Raw genomic sequence first — 16,889 nt, 5'->3', positions numbered from 1 at the left:
AAGGAAGTTCAGAGAAATCAGCATTTCTGTGCATTGATCTGTCATATCTTATGGTCAAGATGGGCTGACAAAAGAACTCTTGAATAAATTGTGCATAATGTTAATCCGGAGATATTTGCCTCTCTGTAGCAGAATGTCCTGTCCCCTGTGGGTTGATAAGATAACTTTGAGTCCAGCCAGGATGTTCCTTGCAGCTGGCTGGAAATAAAGCTACAGTATGGCTGATTTCTACTAACCCAGATTTTATTTAGGGCTACTTGGCCTAAATAAATGGGGTGAGCTCCCGTTACTTGTCCCAGCTTCTGCCAACCTAGCAGTTCAAAAGCAGGTAAAAAATGCAAGTAGAAAAATAGGGACCACCTTTGGTGGGAAGGTAACAGCATTCCTTGCGCCTTTGGCACTTAGTCACGCCGGCCATATGACCACGGAGATGTCTTCAGACAGTGCTGGCTCTTCGGCTTTGAAAAGGAGACGAGCACCGTCCCCTAGAGTCGGGAACGACTAGCACATATGTGCAAGGGGAACCTTTACCTTTATCTTACTGGCCCATGATATAAGCACCAACATCTTTGAAAAGCAGGGACCTTAAAACTGTGACTAACATAAATTGGTCAAGCACATACTAATAGAAGATCTCATCAGAGAACTTGGGTGGTTACACTTTCCTTCTCGGTGTGACCCGGTGGAAAAAATTCATTTGAGGTGTGAAATGCTCCTCAGAAGTGGTTCAAGGAGTCACCCATTTAACATAATTATTGAAATTCACTTCGGGTGCTCACCTGGGGCTGTTTCACGGGAGCAGACCGCTTATTAAGTTTTAGAAATCCATCATCCAAATCCCCTGGTCAGCGGTGGTCAAATTTCAAAATGTGGTCATTAATTAGATTGATTCTCCTTCGGGGTTTCAGCCAAGTGTGGAAACTGAATTATCCACCATGGTTTCTCGGACGCCTCTACGTTGGAAGAGGGACATGGATTCTTGTGTCACCTGAGCTTCTCAGCGTTGCTTGATCCATTAACCATGGCATCTTTCTGCTACATCTGGCAGGGCTGGGTTATAGGATCAGGTCTCTCCAGGATCCTCTTTCAGTCAGTTGATACGAAAAGGTGGCTCTGGGTATCTGCACGGACTTTTGACCCAAGGGGCACTCACCTTCTCTCGCGCGCATTCAGCTGCTAAATAAAACTGCTGGAAAAGGTCACCTGGAAGTTTGCAGGGAGATGTCATGGATGTTATGGATCAGATCCAGCATTCCTTCTCACTGGATGCAGGAGAAGTCATGGATCTTGAGCCTGGTATCGAGTGCAGCTCAGAAAGGAGCAAACTAAATCTGAATCCACTCAGGATAGAGAAGATCTGTCCATACAGCATATTGTAGGTGGGATTACAGGCGCTCTGAAGAATGGTTGTAGGGCTTGAGGTTCTCCTGGAGGCCAAGTGATGACAGTTGTCATATTGACTGATTATACACCATCAAGTTATTTTTTTAATTCCCTAGCAATCAGATTTTTCTCCATAAATTGTTCTATCAGGAGGCACAATGTTTCAATCATTGTCACAGTAATAGAAACCCCTATCTTCATCATCCTCTTTCTTTCTTTGCTTCCACCTTTCTCAGCATTAATCTCTTTTTCGGAATGCTAAATCTTCACATACGTGTGCTGTATCCAAAGTAGAATCGGACAGTTTCCAGAGATTATTTTTTACATAATCTCTTACTGGATTGGCACATTTGTCAACTCTTAAGGTTAATTTATACACCATTTATCCATGGTGAGTCTTTACAGATAAAATAGAATAGAAACCCCTGTGCCTGTAAAGAAAGAGCCACTTGCAGAAATTAAGCAGCAAGAAATCAGAGGGGATTTTTAATCTTATGGTCCCACTGCTACTTAGCTTGATCTGGATTATGGATCTGCACATTTGACGTGAAGAACCAAAGAGTTAAGTGTCTCTTTGAATGTGTGTTAAGATTTCTTTAGCATATATTAACATTTCTTTTAACCCATCCCTGTCCTTAAGATCCCTGTAGCTTAATGCTTAAAGAAGACAGAGCAAACACAAATGAGACAGAATTTCTCTCAATGTTGTCTTGTAGACTGGCAATTAAAAATAACTTATAAACCCTGACATAGTAAAAAATACTTTAGATTAGCAAACGGTGGTCAGCTCTGATTTTGTTTCTATTGAATTGACTGCATATTTGTTTCAAGGTTCAGTTTGAAGAACCTGTCTTATCTTGTAAAGCCCCAAGATAGTCTTGCTCTTGATTTCCTTAAGCTAGGTCAGGGGTCTGCAACCTTAAACACTTGAAGAGCCATTTGGACCCGTTTCCCACAGAAAAGAAAACACCGGGAGCCACAAAACCCTTCCCGTGCCTGACTATTTCTTGAGCAGCCACAAAACTAGCATATGTAGTTGAATTAAATGTTCTGTTTTCTTCTGAAACTTTTCTTTTCTTGGGTTTATCCATGGTTGGCCTACCGGGGGTTGAAAAGCTCAATAAATTGCGTGCTGACGGGTATCGCACATTGGCGGTTGTGACTCATATTTTGAGTGACAGAGAGCCGCAGCAGAGAGGTGAAAGAGCCACATGCGGCTCCAGAGCCGCAGGTTGCTGACCCCTGAGCTAGATAGATAGAAGAAGCGTAGAAGTTTATTTCGACAAATTTTAAAATCATGCATTTTATTTTAAAGCTGTTCTTACACTCATGGTTATTTTGACCAATGCATTTTCTGGTTGTATTGATTTATCATTGATGTAAAGTCCTCTAAATCAGAGTTCCCCAATCCCCAATCCACAAACCAGCACCAGTCCACAGCATGCCACCAACCAGGCCACGCAAACAAGTGAAGCCCCATCCATGGGATGCAGGCAGCATGCAAAACCACCCCTTCCACTCCACAAAAAAAACTTTCTCCGTGGAATCTGTCCCTGGTGTCCAAAAAGTTGGGGGCCAGTGCTCTAAATGCTACATATTAAAATTATAGTGATTATTTAAGAGTTAAAGGTGTTGTGGGGTCTCAAGAAAGATTAAACTGGAGGTTTGAAATCTTTTGGCAATGGCAATTTTTGATATTTCCGCCCCACCCAAAAAAAAAGTGCTAACAGTAGAGCTGTAAGTGTGAGATGTTTGGAGAAGAGCAATGGTCCCTCTTTATTTTCATGTTCCTCCAGCCAAGATTGTAGACATCAATTTAGCATATGTATCTGTCACAGCGAATGCAGCACCCCGTCAACCATGGTGGAGCTTGATGAAGCTAAGCAGGGTCACCCTTGATCAGCACTTGGATGGGAAATTTTAGGATTGTACTGGGAGGCTAAAAAGATAAATTTGGAAGAAAGCTTTGCTGGCTGAGGAACTCTGGGAGTCGAAGTCCACAAATCTTAAAGTTGCCAAGGTTGGAGACCCCTGCAATAGGAGACTTGGGTCTCTCCTACCTCCATACCTTCCTCCAGGATTCGCTATATTGTGGGGCAGATTTCTGGGGTTTTGACTCAAGCGTTGCTCTTGTGCAAACAAGCTGTATGTTCGGCTAGTTGTAGTCCATCTATAGGAAAGGGTAGGGGCTTGAGAAAGCATATTCAGTCCCAGAATATTTAGTATTTTCATTGCTTTGAATCATGCACTGTTCTCAGAGACCATTTCATATCAAAGGCAGAAATATATCTAGCAATGCACAGGTTTGGCCAAATGTTATTGCAACTCTACAAATTCAAGTGGATACGTTCTGGTCCCTATATTTCTTTCTCTTCATCACATTCTTTCTTTCTTTCTTTCTTTCTTTCTTTCTTTCTTTCTTTCTTTCTTTCTTTTTCTTTCTTTCTTTCTTTCTTTCTTTCTTTCTTTCTTTCTCTGCTTCTTTCTTTTCCTTCCTTCCACCCTTCCTTCCTCTCTCTCTTTCTTTCTCTCTCTCTCTTTCTGTTTCTTTCTTTCCCTTCTTTCCTTCCTACATTTCTTTCTTACTCTCTGTTTCTTTCCCTCCCTCTTCTTTCTTTCTTTCTTTCTCTCTCTTTCTCTGCTTCTTTCCTTTCCTTCCTTCCTTCCTTCCTCTCTCTCTCTTTCTCTCTCTCTTTCTGTTTCTTTCTTTCCCTTCTTTCCTTCCTACATTTCTTTCTTACTCTGTTTCTTTCCCTCCCTCTTCTTTCTTTCTTTCTTTCTTTCTTTCTTTCTTTCTTTCTTTCTTTCTTTCATTCATTCCAAAAGACTTAGATGCCTGCTTAATTCCTCTGTATCTCTTCCTGTTAAAGAAACATGTGGAAATCTTATCTTTTTTCTTTCTTTCTTTCCTCTAGGTCGTAACCAATCCTGTGACCAAGTTAGTATTCAAGAGTGTGTCAGTGTTAAGTGGCGATGTCCATTTTCTTGAAACAGCATGTTTCTGGTCCTTTGTGCTCCTGTTCCATCTGCTTGCAAATGGAATGTTCTTTAACAGCTTATTGAGGTGTCCGGCATCATATCAAGAGGGCATTCCCCCAGGGTCTGTTCCAAGGATAAACCTAATTTAGGAAACATTTTGGCCAGAATTCATTGCCAATGTATTCCTTTGTCTGGAAGGGCCTTTTTCATCCAAAACATGTTTCCAGAAGAACATTCTGATTTCTAGAAGGTCCTTGGGCGTCTCCATGAGCTCCAAGATTTGATGATCTATGAAACAATAATCTATAGATGGAATCTTCCTGTGCAACTCCTGTGAATCTTTCAAGACCAAAAGCCTCACTAAGGATACCAGTAGGGAGTAAAGCTGGTGTGGAGAGGAGCATGGGAAAATTACTTTGTGGCAGGGGTGAAATGCTCCCGGTTTGGACCAGATTGCCTGATCCGGTAGCGATAGTGGTGAGTGGTTCGGAGAACCGGTAGTAAAAATCCTTGCTCCCCCCCTCCCCCACCACCACCATCATGCCCAGCTGAGCCGCATGATCATCAGACGCTTTTTTTTTTTTTACTTTTCAAAGCATTTTTTCTACAACCTCTTCCGACGAAAAAATGCTTTTAAAAGTAAAAAAAAAAAGCCTCTGATGATTGTGCGGCTCAGCTGGGATCCTCAGAGGCTTTTCAAAGCATTTTTTTCTGCAACCTCTTGGCCGAAGAGGTGGTAAAAAAAAATGTTTTGAAAAGTCTCTGACGATCCCAGCTGAGTTGCCTGATCGCCAGAGGCTTTTCAAAGCATTAGAAAAAATGCTTTGAAAAGTTAAAAAAAAAAAGTTGGCCAAGCCCACCCAGTCACATTACCGCCCACCACCAAGCCACGCCCACAGAACCGGTAGTAACAAATTTTACATTTCACCCCTGCTTTGTGGGGGGTTTTTTGGTATGATGCAGAATCTTTTTAGAACTTCAAGATAAATATTAGGGGTTTTCTTTCCCCCTAAAAGGGAAGGAAGCTCTGTGGTCAGAGTTTTAGCGGAAGGGACTCAGAAAACTACAAAACTCAGAGCTGGGTGATCATAGGTTGCCATCCTACCTCTGTGGGAGTCGATGGCTTCCATTCCTCCCATGCATCTGGGCAGGGGGAAAAAGAGGGCCAACTAATCAAAGGGTCTTGTAACAGCTGCAAAAATCAGTGCCCTTGGCAAAGAGTGTGGTGGTGCTTCAGTTTGTGAGGTGCATTGTGAGGAGGCTGATCTGCTTTGGCTCCAATCAATTTCTGTAAATGTGTTGCTTTAGACTTCAGCGCATGTTGAAGTTCTTCTTGCCTTGAGTGTCATTTTGCTGAAGTGCATGTATTTATTTATTTATTTATTTATTTATTTATTTATTTATTTATTTATTTATTTATTTATTTATTTATTTATTTGGTTCGATTTATATGCCGCCCTTTTCCGGAGACTCAGGGCAGCTTACAATGCGTTAAGCAATAGCCTTCATACTTTTTTGTATATACCTGCTTAGTAGGGCTTTCGCCTCCCCCAAGCGGTGTTCTTTTTACACAAAGTCAGCTTATTGCCCCCACAATCTGGGTCCTCAGTTTTCCTACCTCGAAAGGATGGAAGGCTGAGTCAGCCTTGAGCCTGGTGAGATTTGAACTCGCAGTAATTGCAGGCAGCTGGTGTTACTTAACAGTGCTTTAGTCTGCTGCGCCACCATTGTTTTTGGAGTCAAGACCTCATTCTGCTGAGCAAAGGTGTCTCCTTAAAGACTTCCCATCCAGGGGTGAAATGCTACCAGTTCGGGCCCATTCGCCCAAACCGGTAGTAAAAAATGTAAAAAAAACAAAAAAAAGTTCCGATGATCAGCTGAGTGACATGCGATCATCGGAACTTTTTAAAAAAATTTTTTAAGCATTTTTTTTTACTACCGGTTCTGGCACAGCTGTGATCATTGAAGCCTTTTTTTTTTTTTACTTTTTAGAAGTATTTTTTTTACTACCTATTCACCCGAACCGGTAGTAAAAAAATGCTTTAAAAAGTAAAAAAAAAAAAAAAAGTTCCAACGATTGTGTGTCACTCAGTTGATTGTCAGAGTCTTTTTTTAAAATATTTTAAAAGCATTTTTTACTACCGGTTTGGGTGAAAAAAAAAAAGTAAAAAAAAAAGGCTTCAACGATCACAGCTGTGCCGCGCGATCGCTGGAGCCTTTTTTTTACTTTTTTAAAGCATTTTGTTAATTACCTATTCGCCGGAGCCTGTAGTAAAAAAAATGTTTTTAAAAGGTAAAAAAAAGTTCCGATGATCGCACAGCACAGCTGTGATCATCGGAGCCTTTTTTTACCTTTTAAAAGCCTTTTTTACTACCTATTCGCCAGAGCCGGTAGTAAAAAAAATGCTTTTAAAAAGTTTTTTAAAAGGTTCCCACGATCGCGTGGCACAGCTGATCACACCCTCCCCTCTGCACTGTTCTTCTTACCTTCCCAAGCCCCCTTTTGGGACGCGTGCGTGTGCGCAGCTTGCATTTGGCGCGCACTGGGCATGCACACACACAGCGCATGTTTGACACATGGCACACATGCGCGGCCAGAAAACTGGTAGTAAACCGGTTCAGATTTCACCGCTGTTCCCACCCTTGGGCAGCTCTGAAGACATCGGTGCTGGTTTCTCTTATCATACGGCTCTAAATCCATAAAAACCCACAGGCTTTATTTATGCACATTGCTGCAATTTGTGTTTGGATATTGTGTTTGGTGGGCCTCAGACGGTCTTGCTAAATGCCAGTCTGGCAAGACAAAACTTCCAATTTTTTGAAATTCCACACGAAGAAAAATCAATCTGCTATAATCTGTAAGAACGAATCTCAGATGCAAACCCCCACAAAGACCACTAGTCGGCCATAAAGAGTTTTCTGCTTCTCTCTGCTGCCATCTACTGAATCTTAGACCACATACATTATATAGAACAGGAGTCTCCAACCTTGGTAACTTTAAGCCTGGCGGACTTCAACTCCCAGAATTGGGAGTTGAAGTCCGCCAGGCTTAAAGTTACCAAGGTTGGAGACCCCTGATATAGAGGGCCATTTAATGACTTTACTACGTCCACCCGAGTCTTGAGATAGCTTTGAAGAACATAATCAGGCACTACAAAAATATCCACTACATCCAAGAAAAGCTTGTAGAAGACATCCCAAACCAACTCACTTGGCTCTCTTTGGCATCAGAGTGAAGAAAAGAAAAACTCACAAGATTTTCTTGTAGCCCAGATCCATAAAGTAGCTTCTAGCACTGTTTGCGGTGTTTGTTTCCTGGTTTAGCCTGCCTCAAGGGGCTGACGCTACTATCCAGGATTGAACTTCTGCCGTCAAATCCAGAGATTCCCCAAGTCCACCTTTGAGGACAGGGGGAATCATTTAGCTATTCCTGAGCCAGCAGAGACAAGCCATCTAACATGAATTAAATCAAAGCAGATAATTCATGATTCAATTATGTTTCAGTTAGAAGAGCATCAGATGCATTTCTGAGAAAAGTTGCATTGTTACTCTTTGTTGAACGCTACTCTTCTTGCCTGCAATCAAATGCAAAGCAGTGCGTCTGTCTGTGTTTGTGTGTGTGTGAAAATATTCCACTGTGCTCCTAAATCTTTTCCTTCCCCCCTCCTTAATCTTTTCATCATTCCTTCTTTTTCCCCCCCATCTCCGTACTTCCTGATTCCTCACTTCCTCCATCCCAGCACGGAGTATGTGGAACGTTTCAACCCCAACGTCCTAAAGGATTCTGCTTTGTCCACGCATAAACCCATAGAGGTGAAAGGTCCCGGGGGCAAAGCCACCATCATTCATGCCCAATATAACACCCCCATCAGCATGTATTCTCAAGATGCTATCATGGACGCCATTGCAGGCCAAGCTCAGGCCCAGGGTGGTGAATTTGCTGGGTAAGATCCTTTTCTTTCTGTGTGTACATACTGTTTGTGTGTATGTGTTACAATTCTTCCCTCCTGTTATTCCAAGCAACAGAGGTGGGATAAGTTGATGGAGCAGGTTGGCTACTACCATCATGGGGGAGGAAATCCTTTGAAAGCATCTCCAGATGTTTCGCAAGATACCTTACTTGTTCCATTCCTTTCTCTAACACCAACATTCTGAAATATCCTGCTAAAACTATGCCAACAGGGCAGTGGGTCCATCACTCAGTGTTTCTAAAGCTATTCAACAGAGAAGGGTCAAGGGTGACACAAGAACATTTTTACAATATTTGAAGGGCTGTCACAGAGAAGAGGGGGGGTCGATCTATTCTACAAAGCACTTGACGGCTGGACAAGAAGTAACAGAAGGATGGGTTTCCAACTTATCAAAGAGAGAAGCAACCTAGAACTAAGGAGAAATTTCCGAATAGCGAGAACAATTAACCAGTGGAACGGTTTTCCTTCAGAAGATGAAGGTGTGCCCTCAATGGAGGTTTTCAAGAAGAGATTGGGAAACCATTTGTGAGAATAGTATAGGGCCGTGATGGCAAACCTATGGCACCCGAGCCATTTCTCCAGGCATGTGAGCCGTCGCCCTAGATCAGCTCCACCACATATGCATGCATGCCACCCACCGGCCAGCTGATTTTCAGGTCTCTGCCGCGCATGCTGCCCTGCCCCTTCCACAAGTCTCCACGCGGCCCGTTTTGGATGCAAGGTAAGTACAGGGCTCGTGCGGAGGCTCTGGCCTACCGGAAGTCCGGAAACAAGCCATTTCTGGCCTCCAGAGGGCAGGGAGAGACCATTTTTGCCAGCCTAGAAGCTCCAGGAAAGCCTCTGGACCTTCCGGAGTGGGAAGAATGGGCTTACCAGAAGTCCAGAAATGGGCTGTTTCCAGCCTCTGGAACACCCCTGGAGGGCCATGAGAGACCGTTTTTGCCATCCTAGAAGCTCTAGGAAAGCCTCTGGATCCTCCGGACCCTCCGGAGGGTGAAAAACGGGCCTACCAGAAGTCCAGAAACAGGCCGTTTTTGCCCTCCTGGAGGCTCCAGGAAAGCCTCTGGACCCTCCAGAGCCTCCAGAGGGTAAAAAATGGACCTACTGGAAATCCGGAAACAGGCTGTTTCCGGCCTCTGGAGGGCCTCTGGATGGCCAGGGGAGGCTGTTTTCGCCCTCCCCAGGCTCCAGGAAAGCTTCCAGATATAAGGTCTCCTGTCATGAGGAGGAGCTGAACTAGATGACATCCAAGGACCCTTCCAACTCATATTATTGTATGTCCTATGTTCAAGGGAGTTGCAGAAATAGTCAAAAAGATGGGACTGAGCCATGGCATAAAAATGAGGTTCTGCCTTCTTTGTCTTCCCTTGTTACAAATTGCTCCTCTCTCCCATTTTCTGATAACATGTTCTTTCATTTATTGGATTTGTACTCAGCCAAATCTGAGCAGACACATGGCGGCATTGTGGGAACAATTAAATTTTCCCCAGGGTGATGTAAACATAACCATCTGCTATACGACCTCAAATATAAAACAATAAAAATGTCCCCATAAGTAAGGTAAGAGTAAAACAGCCAAGAACCAACCATAAAATTTCTCTAGCATTCTAGTACAGCCGTTATACTAAAAGTTTTTTTTAAAAAAAACTCAATCCTTTTGTAGACTACAATTGCCAAGACTAGCATATCTGTTTATTTATTTTCTCAGACTATTAACAAACTTAGACATTAAACCAACACGTATGTGCATCTAAAGTTTAAAGATAGATAAAAGCTAACATTATTGACAGCTAAGCTTTTTGGGAAAGCAAAGAAAGTTTTTGTGGCATTCCGATGAAATGAACAGATCTGCTTATTTTACATTTTAGACCCATTGTGCACATGTGCTTTCCTTGGTCGTTTTCTTAGCATCTTATCTCGAGATTTATTCTCTATTTGGGATGGTTATCCAGTACCCATGGAAAGGAAATCTCCACCATTTCTCTTCACTGCATTTCTGGATATCTCCACCCATTCATCCAGCCTTTTATTTATCCATTCTTTCATCTATCCATTTATCCATCCATCCATCCATTCACCCATCCTTTCATTCATCCATCCATTCACCCATCCTTTCATCTATCCATCCATCCATTCTTCCATCCATCCATTCATCCACCCATCCATCCATCCTCCCATCCATCCATCTATTCATCCTCTCACCCATTCTTCTATTCTTCCATCTATCCATCCATCCATCCATCCTTCCATTCACCCATCCTTTCATCTATCCATACATTTTTCCATCCATCCATCCATCCATCCATCCATTCTTCCATCCATTCTTCCATTCTTCCATCCATTCATCCTCCCACCCATTCTTCTATTCTTCCATCTAGAGCCGAGGTGGCGCAGTGATTAGAGTGCAGTACTGCAGCTACTTCAGCTGACTGCTAGTTCAGCAGATCAGCGGATCAAATCTCACCGGCTCAAGGTTGACTCAGCCTTCCATCCTTCCGAGGTGGGTAAAATGAGGACCCAGATTGTTGGGGGCAATATGCTATTTAGTATACTGTCGATTGTTGTAAGCCGCCCAGAGTCCTCGGAGAGTGGGCTGCATAGAAATATGACTAATAATATCCATTCATCCATTTTTCCATTCATTATCCTTTCATCTATCCATCCATTCTTCCATCATCCATCCATCCATCTTCCCATCAATTCTTCCATCCATACATCCTTTCTTCCACCCACTCATCCACCTATCCATCCATCCATCCACCCACCCACCCATCCATTCTTCTCTGCAGCTACTTTGTGTCTCCTTGAGTGGTTTCCCTTTCATAGCTTCCCTTTCATGTGGCCTCCCTCTCACTTTTGACATGGAGAAAGGAGGATAGCCAGTAGCAACAACTATGCAACGGTATAACTTTACTATTCCTTTCAATTTTAAAAATGTGTGCATCTTGCAACCAATGTGGAAGAGTTGTCTCCGGTGCCTTTGAGGCTGAGAAACTTCCTAGTCTCTATTTCCTTTTGTCCTGTTTTAGCAAAAATGTTGATATTATGCAGCCCTTGGGAAACGAATTTAGTACCAAATGCTAATGTCGCTTCTGTGAACATTTTTCTTTCAAGGACAATCAGAAGCATGAATGTTTCTCCGAGTGAGGGTTTTGGGGGAGGGTGGGGGGAAACTGTAGTAATCGCTGTAATTTGGGAGAAAGGATGTGTATATATTTAGAGCTTTATCCCAAGCAGAACATCGTAATTAGTTTTGCTCAAGATTTCACAATGCTTGAGTCAAAGAAAGATATCTGCCTGTCTATATAGATGCAAATGCACATTGGCTGTGCATGAATTTAGAGGCTTATACTCCAGGGCTCCTCCTGTGTAGTACAAAGTCAATTTGTCTCTTAACTTGCATGGAAAGGAACATCTTTCTCAGCGATGGAATCAATTCCGTGTTCCATTCCCGCCATGTATTCCTCGCGCGCAGCATTTGCATGCAAACAGCTATCGGCAGATTTGCTGCTGTCCTAGATAGCAAAATTATTCAAATCAGGGATGGGGCCATTTGCGTCTCAGAACTGGAGTGCAATCCAAGGCAGATCATGGGAGCTTCATGCCCACGATATTGTTAATATCAATATTAATATTGCTAATATGAATTGATCCTGGGTTAATATGTGACATCATTGGTGGTTTTGCAAAAAATAAAAATAAAATAAATTGAATAGTTGGTTGAATGGGTTGGGTTATTGTTCTTAACTGTATTAATTCTGGTACTGAAAGCAAAGTCTTAATTGGTACGAATGTCTTTGGCTGGACTAGAAGACCTCCAAGGTCACTTCCAGCTCCTATTCTATTCTATCCTATTCTATTCTATCCTATCCTATCCTATCCTATCCTATCCTATCCTATCCTATCCTATCCTATCCTATCCTATCCTATCCTATCCTATGGAGACTCTCAGTCATCCAAGTCATGGTTGTTCCAAAGGTGCTTTTTCAAAAGGCAACTGGATTTTGTTTTTCCTTGAAGAGGTTTTGCTTCTCATCCAAGAAGCTTCTTCAGTTCTGCTGAAATGAAGAAGTGAAGAAACTTCTTGGATGAGAAGCAAAAAGGAAAAACGAAGTCCAGTTGCCTTTTGAAAAAAAAAAACGCCGTTGAGGCCTCCTAATGTATATTTTTGCTTACACAACCTTTCTCGCCTTTATTTTATGCATAAATTAGAAAACTTTGGAGACTCCAGAGTCAACGTGGCTCTTGCACCTATAATAATATGTCTAGCCATCTTATTTCAGTTGCAAAGTGTTAATTTACTCCCTTATTCTTCTTTTTACTGGTAACCATGTCTTTTCTTCTTTTTTTCCTCCTTTCTGACACATTCCTTTGGGTTTTCACCGATTTCTTATACTAATTCGTATTGCTTCTCCCAGCATTATGTAATTATGGATCCCCATCACTTTTCTCTTGAGTTTGGAACACATGACTCACCATGAATTTCCACTGGCATAAATAGATGCATTTTCCCACCTCTGTAGAATGAGAAAAAAATGAAAAAATTCAAGGTTATTTTCTCCTCTTGTTCTTTATCATCCACTTCTCTCAATGCTTGTTTATTTTAGAGGTGCATTAAGCATGCAAACTCCCAACACTAACCTAAATTTTCAAAATGATTTCATCAGAGTTTAAAGCAACATCACATCCTGGTTTTGTCACTTTGGGTTTGTGGAAATAGTTTTGTTCCTTCGTTTTTGGATAAGACCACAACTGTCCCCCTGCATTTAATTCCAGTAATACAGTAACAAAGTCCAACCTGCCAATTTTCCATCTTTGATGGCGAAAGTATTATATAAATTCAGCATCTGTACATTCTGGGTTAATCCACTCTACACTGGGGAGATGAGGGACTACAAATAATCCTCAATTTACAAATGCAGTTGGGACCAGAATTTCAGTCTAGCAATAGCAATAGCACTTAGACTTATATACCGCTTTATAGTGCTTTACAGCCCTCTCTAAGCAGTTTACAGAGTTCAGCCTATTGCCCCCAACAATCTGGGTCCTCATTTTATCCACCTCGGAAGTATGGAAGGCTGAGAAAACCTTGAGCCTGGTGAGATTCGAACTGCCAAACTGCTGGCAGCCGGTGATCAGCAGAAGTAGCCTGCAGTACTGCACTCTAACCACTGCACCACCGTGGCTCTTCTAAGTCATAAGAGTCATAAGTCGAGGTTCTCACATGTCTGGATCCAATTTCAGGACCATTTTTACAGTGATCATTAAGTAAATTACAACAAGGTTGTAAATCCAAATCCTTTCTCCAGAATGGGTATTTTCCCCCCAGAAATTGGCAAAAAAACCCAAAAACATTGGAAACTAGCTAAAAAGATGCAAATCATGGTCACGTGACCAAAGGATGCTGCAACCAGTTGTAAATGTGAGCTGATTGTCAAATGCCTACAATGTGCCTCTCTGTGTGTCTCTCTCTGTGTGTGTATCTCTCTCTCTCTCTCCCTCTCCCCCTCTTTCTCTCTCCGTGTGTGTGTGTGTGTGTGTGTGTGTGTGTGTGTGTGTGTGTGTGAGAGAGAGAGAGAGAGAGAGAGAGAGAGAGAGAGAGAGAGAGATTTTATGATGCCTGCAAGTGCTTTACAAGTGATAAAGCATCTTTTCCGATGTTGTTGTAACTCAGCCTTCAGTCATTTACATAAATCTGAATGGGCCCATATTTGGTGGCAATGCTTCAGAGATATTTCTCAAGGAGCTAATCACACTAGATTAAAATATCGGCCCACTGGGATAATGGATCCCAAGAAGGAACACGTATTCCTACAAAACTCCAGTAGCTTCAGTGATATACCACCCAACGGGCATGGAGAGTTGGTTCGCTGGTTTAAGCTTTGTGTATTATGAAAGGATTTATCTGCATGTGGTTGTTGGAAGCCACCTCAGATTTGCACTAGTAGTAGAATCACATATAGAGCAGCTTTCTGAGAAATTTCTCTTTAGACCTGATGTGTAGATTGTAGACAAAAATGTTCTGCCATTCATAAGTTCCTCTCTTGCCAGAAAGATTTGGGTTCCTGGGATACAAACATTGTCCTCTCAGGTAGCATTAGCCAACTGATTCTCCCTTGGTGGCCAGACATGATATATGCTGTAGATCCTGGAAATTAATCTTGCAATTACGTAACAGTTATGGTTTAAATTATTTCTGTACTTGGTTCTTACTGTATTTCTCCATATTTCACATGTGGTCAAAAGCTATTCCCAGTCTTTGGACTGTCGTGGCAGATAAATCGGAGTAAGTCAATAAATGCATTTTGGAGATCCGTGTAGGATGACATATTAGTAACAGAAGTAAAATTCGTGTAGTGGAACCAGAGCTGCTTCAGAAAAGATTCTCTGAAATCCACAAATCTTAAATGTACTGATGAATGAATCCCCTTGTCCGCCACTAATTTCAGTGGATCTATTTTAAGTACGATTGAGGTCTGCATTTAATCCTGATCAAAACAAGCAAAAGGGAGTTAATGGAGAAAGGAAAAATAAAAAAAATCCACAATTCCAAGGATAATTCCCACATCATTTCTTTAAGGTCATCTCTGGACCAAATCTTATTTGTGTTTAGGAGGTGTTTTGATTCACGATCAGTTCTTAGAGATACACACACATTCATTGTGTTTTCTTGCATCTTGGATTGTATTCAAGAATTATTATTTTTTTGTCCCATGAGTTTCCCAAGAATTTCACCAGAGATCTCTTTCTGGGCAAATACAACATTTATGTGAATTTTCATGGATATATTACTAAACATATTGTGTCCTTCACTCTAGCCTTTGACACAGTTTGCTTTTCTTTTGTGTGCTTTCTCTCTCTTTTTTTTTCTTCTTTTTTTCATTTGTTGAGCTGGGTGTTTTTTGTTTAAATTAGCATTTTCCTTTCATTTGTGCTTCACAAGAAATCCTCTTTTTTTCCCTTTTTCCTTCTAAATTCACAGCTTCCCTTGCAGGCCTGTTTGAGCCAAGTAGTGTCCATGTCTCCTATGAAAGATTAATGTTCACAGATTCAGTTGATTCCAGTTGATTCAGTTGATTACAATTCCATTCAGATTTTTGTGGTTTTCTGTCAATCGTAATAGGTTTTTGCTTTAATGGAGTAAGCTACAACTATTTTCTGGTGCTAGCACCGTCAATACACAGACCAGAATTCTAAACTGCATTCTACTATTTGCATCAAGTATATGGACTTTTTCCCCTCCTATGTAACATCTGATATTATTAACTCTCTTGTTTAAGTAATCAACTGTCAATGATATAGTTAATATGGGGAACTATCTGACATCTATTGTTGGCTATTATTCTTTTAAGAAAATAAAAGCCAACAATAAACAAAGCAAAGTTCTCTTGAGGAGAACACAATTGAGATATTTGTTAGCACAAAGTGAGGAGATGTTTAAAGGCAGATTAGATAAATGCATGGAGCAAAGAATTAGCATTGTTCAAAGCCAATATTTCACAAGACTCTGTGATGCTGATAAATGATATGGCAAATTCTGTCATAATCGTTATCTGCTCGGGAGCTTCAACAAACATTTGGCTTGGTCACTGTTATAAACAGAATGCTAGATGAGATATCTACGGTAGCTCCAGCAAAACATGTGAGGAGAAGACTTCTGACTCTTCAGATGGTGTTGAACTATGATATGATTCCCATCAACCAATCAACTAACTTGACTACAGTTGATGGGGCTTCACCAACATCTGTAGGCTTCCCGGACTTTCTTATTCCACTAGGTGTGCTTGATGGCATGGTCCTTTTCTTCAAGTCATTCAATGTGTCCTCCTGAGACTGTTATGGGTGGGTTGATGATACTTTCTTGGCGCAAATACTACTATTGAGAACAGTTTTTCAAATTATTCAATTGTTCCCCTACCTCTGTGATTTCTAAGTGTTATATTTAAGCTGCTATAATTTCTAGCCAACATGGATATTGGCCAGACTCCTTTGGCTTTTGCTATGAACTTCAGAAGTAGCTGACTGAGTTTTGGTGTACATCTGATCAGTTGTTCAGTTGCAATGGGAGACTAGTATATATTGGGGAGGTGGCAGAAGAAACGTGTTACTGTCCCTGGAGAACAAAGATCAAGAAGGACAGTGGGAATTAGGAAATGAGACGTGGCATTGAATCTCCATACCCAGCCCATGAAGCCACCACAAAGATGTAGCCCTAGAAAGTCTACTCCATATAATTCCATTCAGTTTCTTAGGACCACATGCTAGTGACAGTTTCACATAGATGTGGCTTCACACTGTGATCTCTGCTGGTCTGCAAATTCTGAAACGTCATTATCAGTCACATGGAAGTCCTATCCACACAACACACTTAACTGGATCAATGATGGGGCATGCATGTTATAGGGACTTCACAAACCAATCAGAAGAAGAGAAGAGTAGTCAGAACAGAAAGCCTTTTCATTATAGAACTCATTGTCAAGGCCTCCCAAACGCCAGTCAGATGCAGTATTCAAATCACCGCTTCCTACTCCAAGCCATGCCAATGAGGAGGGAGCT

General features: G+C 41.6%; 1 protein-coding gene across 10 annotated transcripts in view; it reads left to right on the top strand.

Annotated features, from left to right (window-relative positions):
- The window catches only part of LDB3 (LIM domain binding 3), a 176,387-nt gene that overhangs the window by 92,088 nt on the left and 67,410 nt on the right, over positions 1-16,889 (top strand). For 5 of the 10 annotated variants that reach the window (XM_087872268.1, XM_087872270.1, XM_087872271.1 and 2 more), the window contains 2 exons: positions 4,299-4,321; positions 8,103-8,306. The exons of the other annotated variants lie outside the window; for them this stretch is intronic. In XM_087872268.1, the coding sequence (XP_087728394.1) occupies positions 4,299-4,321; positions 8,103-8,306 (227 nt within the window). The remainder of the gene's footprint in view (positions 1-4,298; positions 4,322-8,102; positions 8,307-16,889) is intronic. 10 annotated transcript variants of the gene reach the window in all.

This window comes from Pantherophis guttatus, chromosome 6, assembly GCF_059756535.1.
Source record: "Pantherophis guttatus breed Tessera chromosome 6, ASM5975653v1, whole genome shotgun sequence".
NCBI lineage: Eukaryota > Metazoa > Chordata > Lepidosauria > Squamata > Colubridae > Pantherophis > Pantherophis guttatus.
Note: the sequence above shows the minus strand (reverse complement) of the source record. Positions and strands in the feature narration are given on the sequence as shown.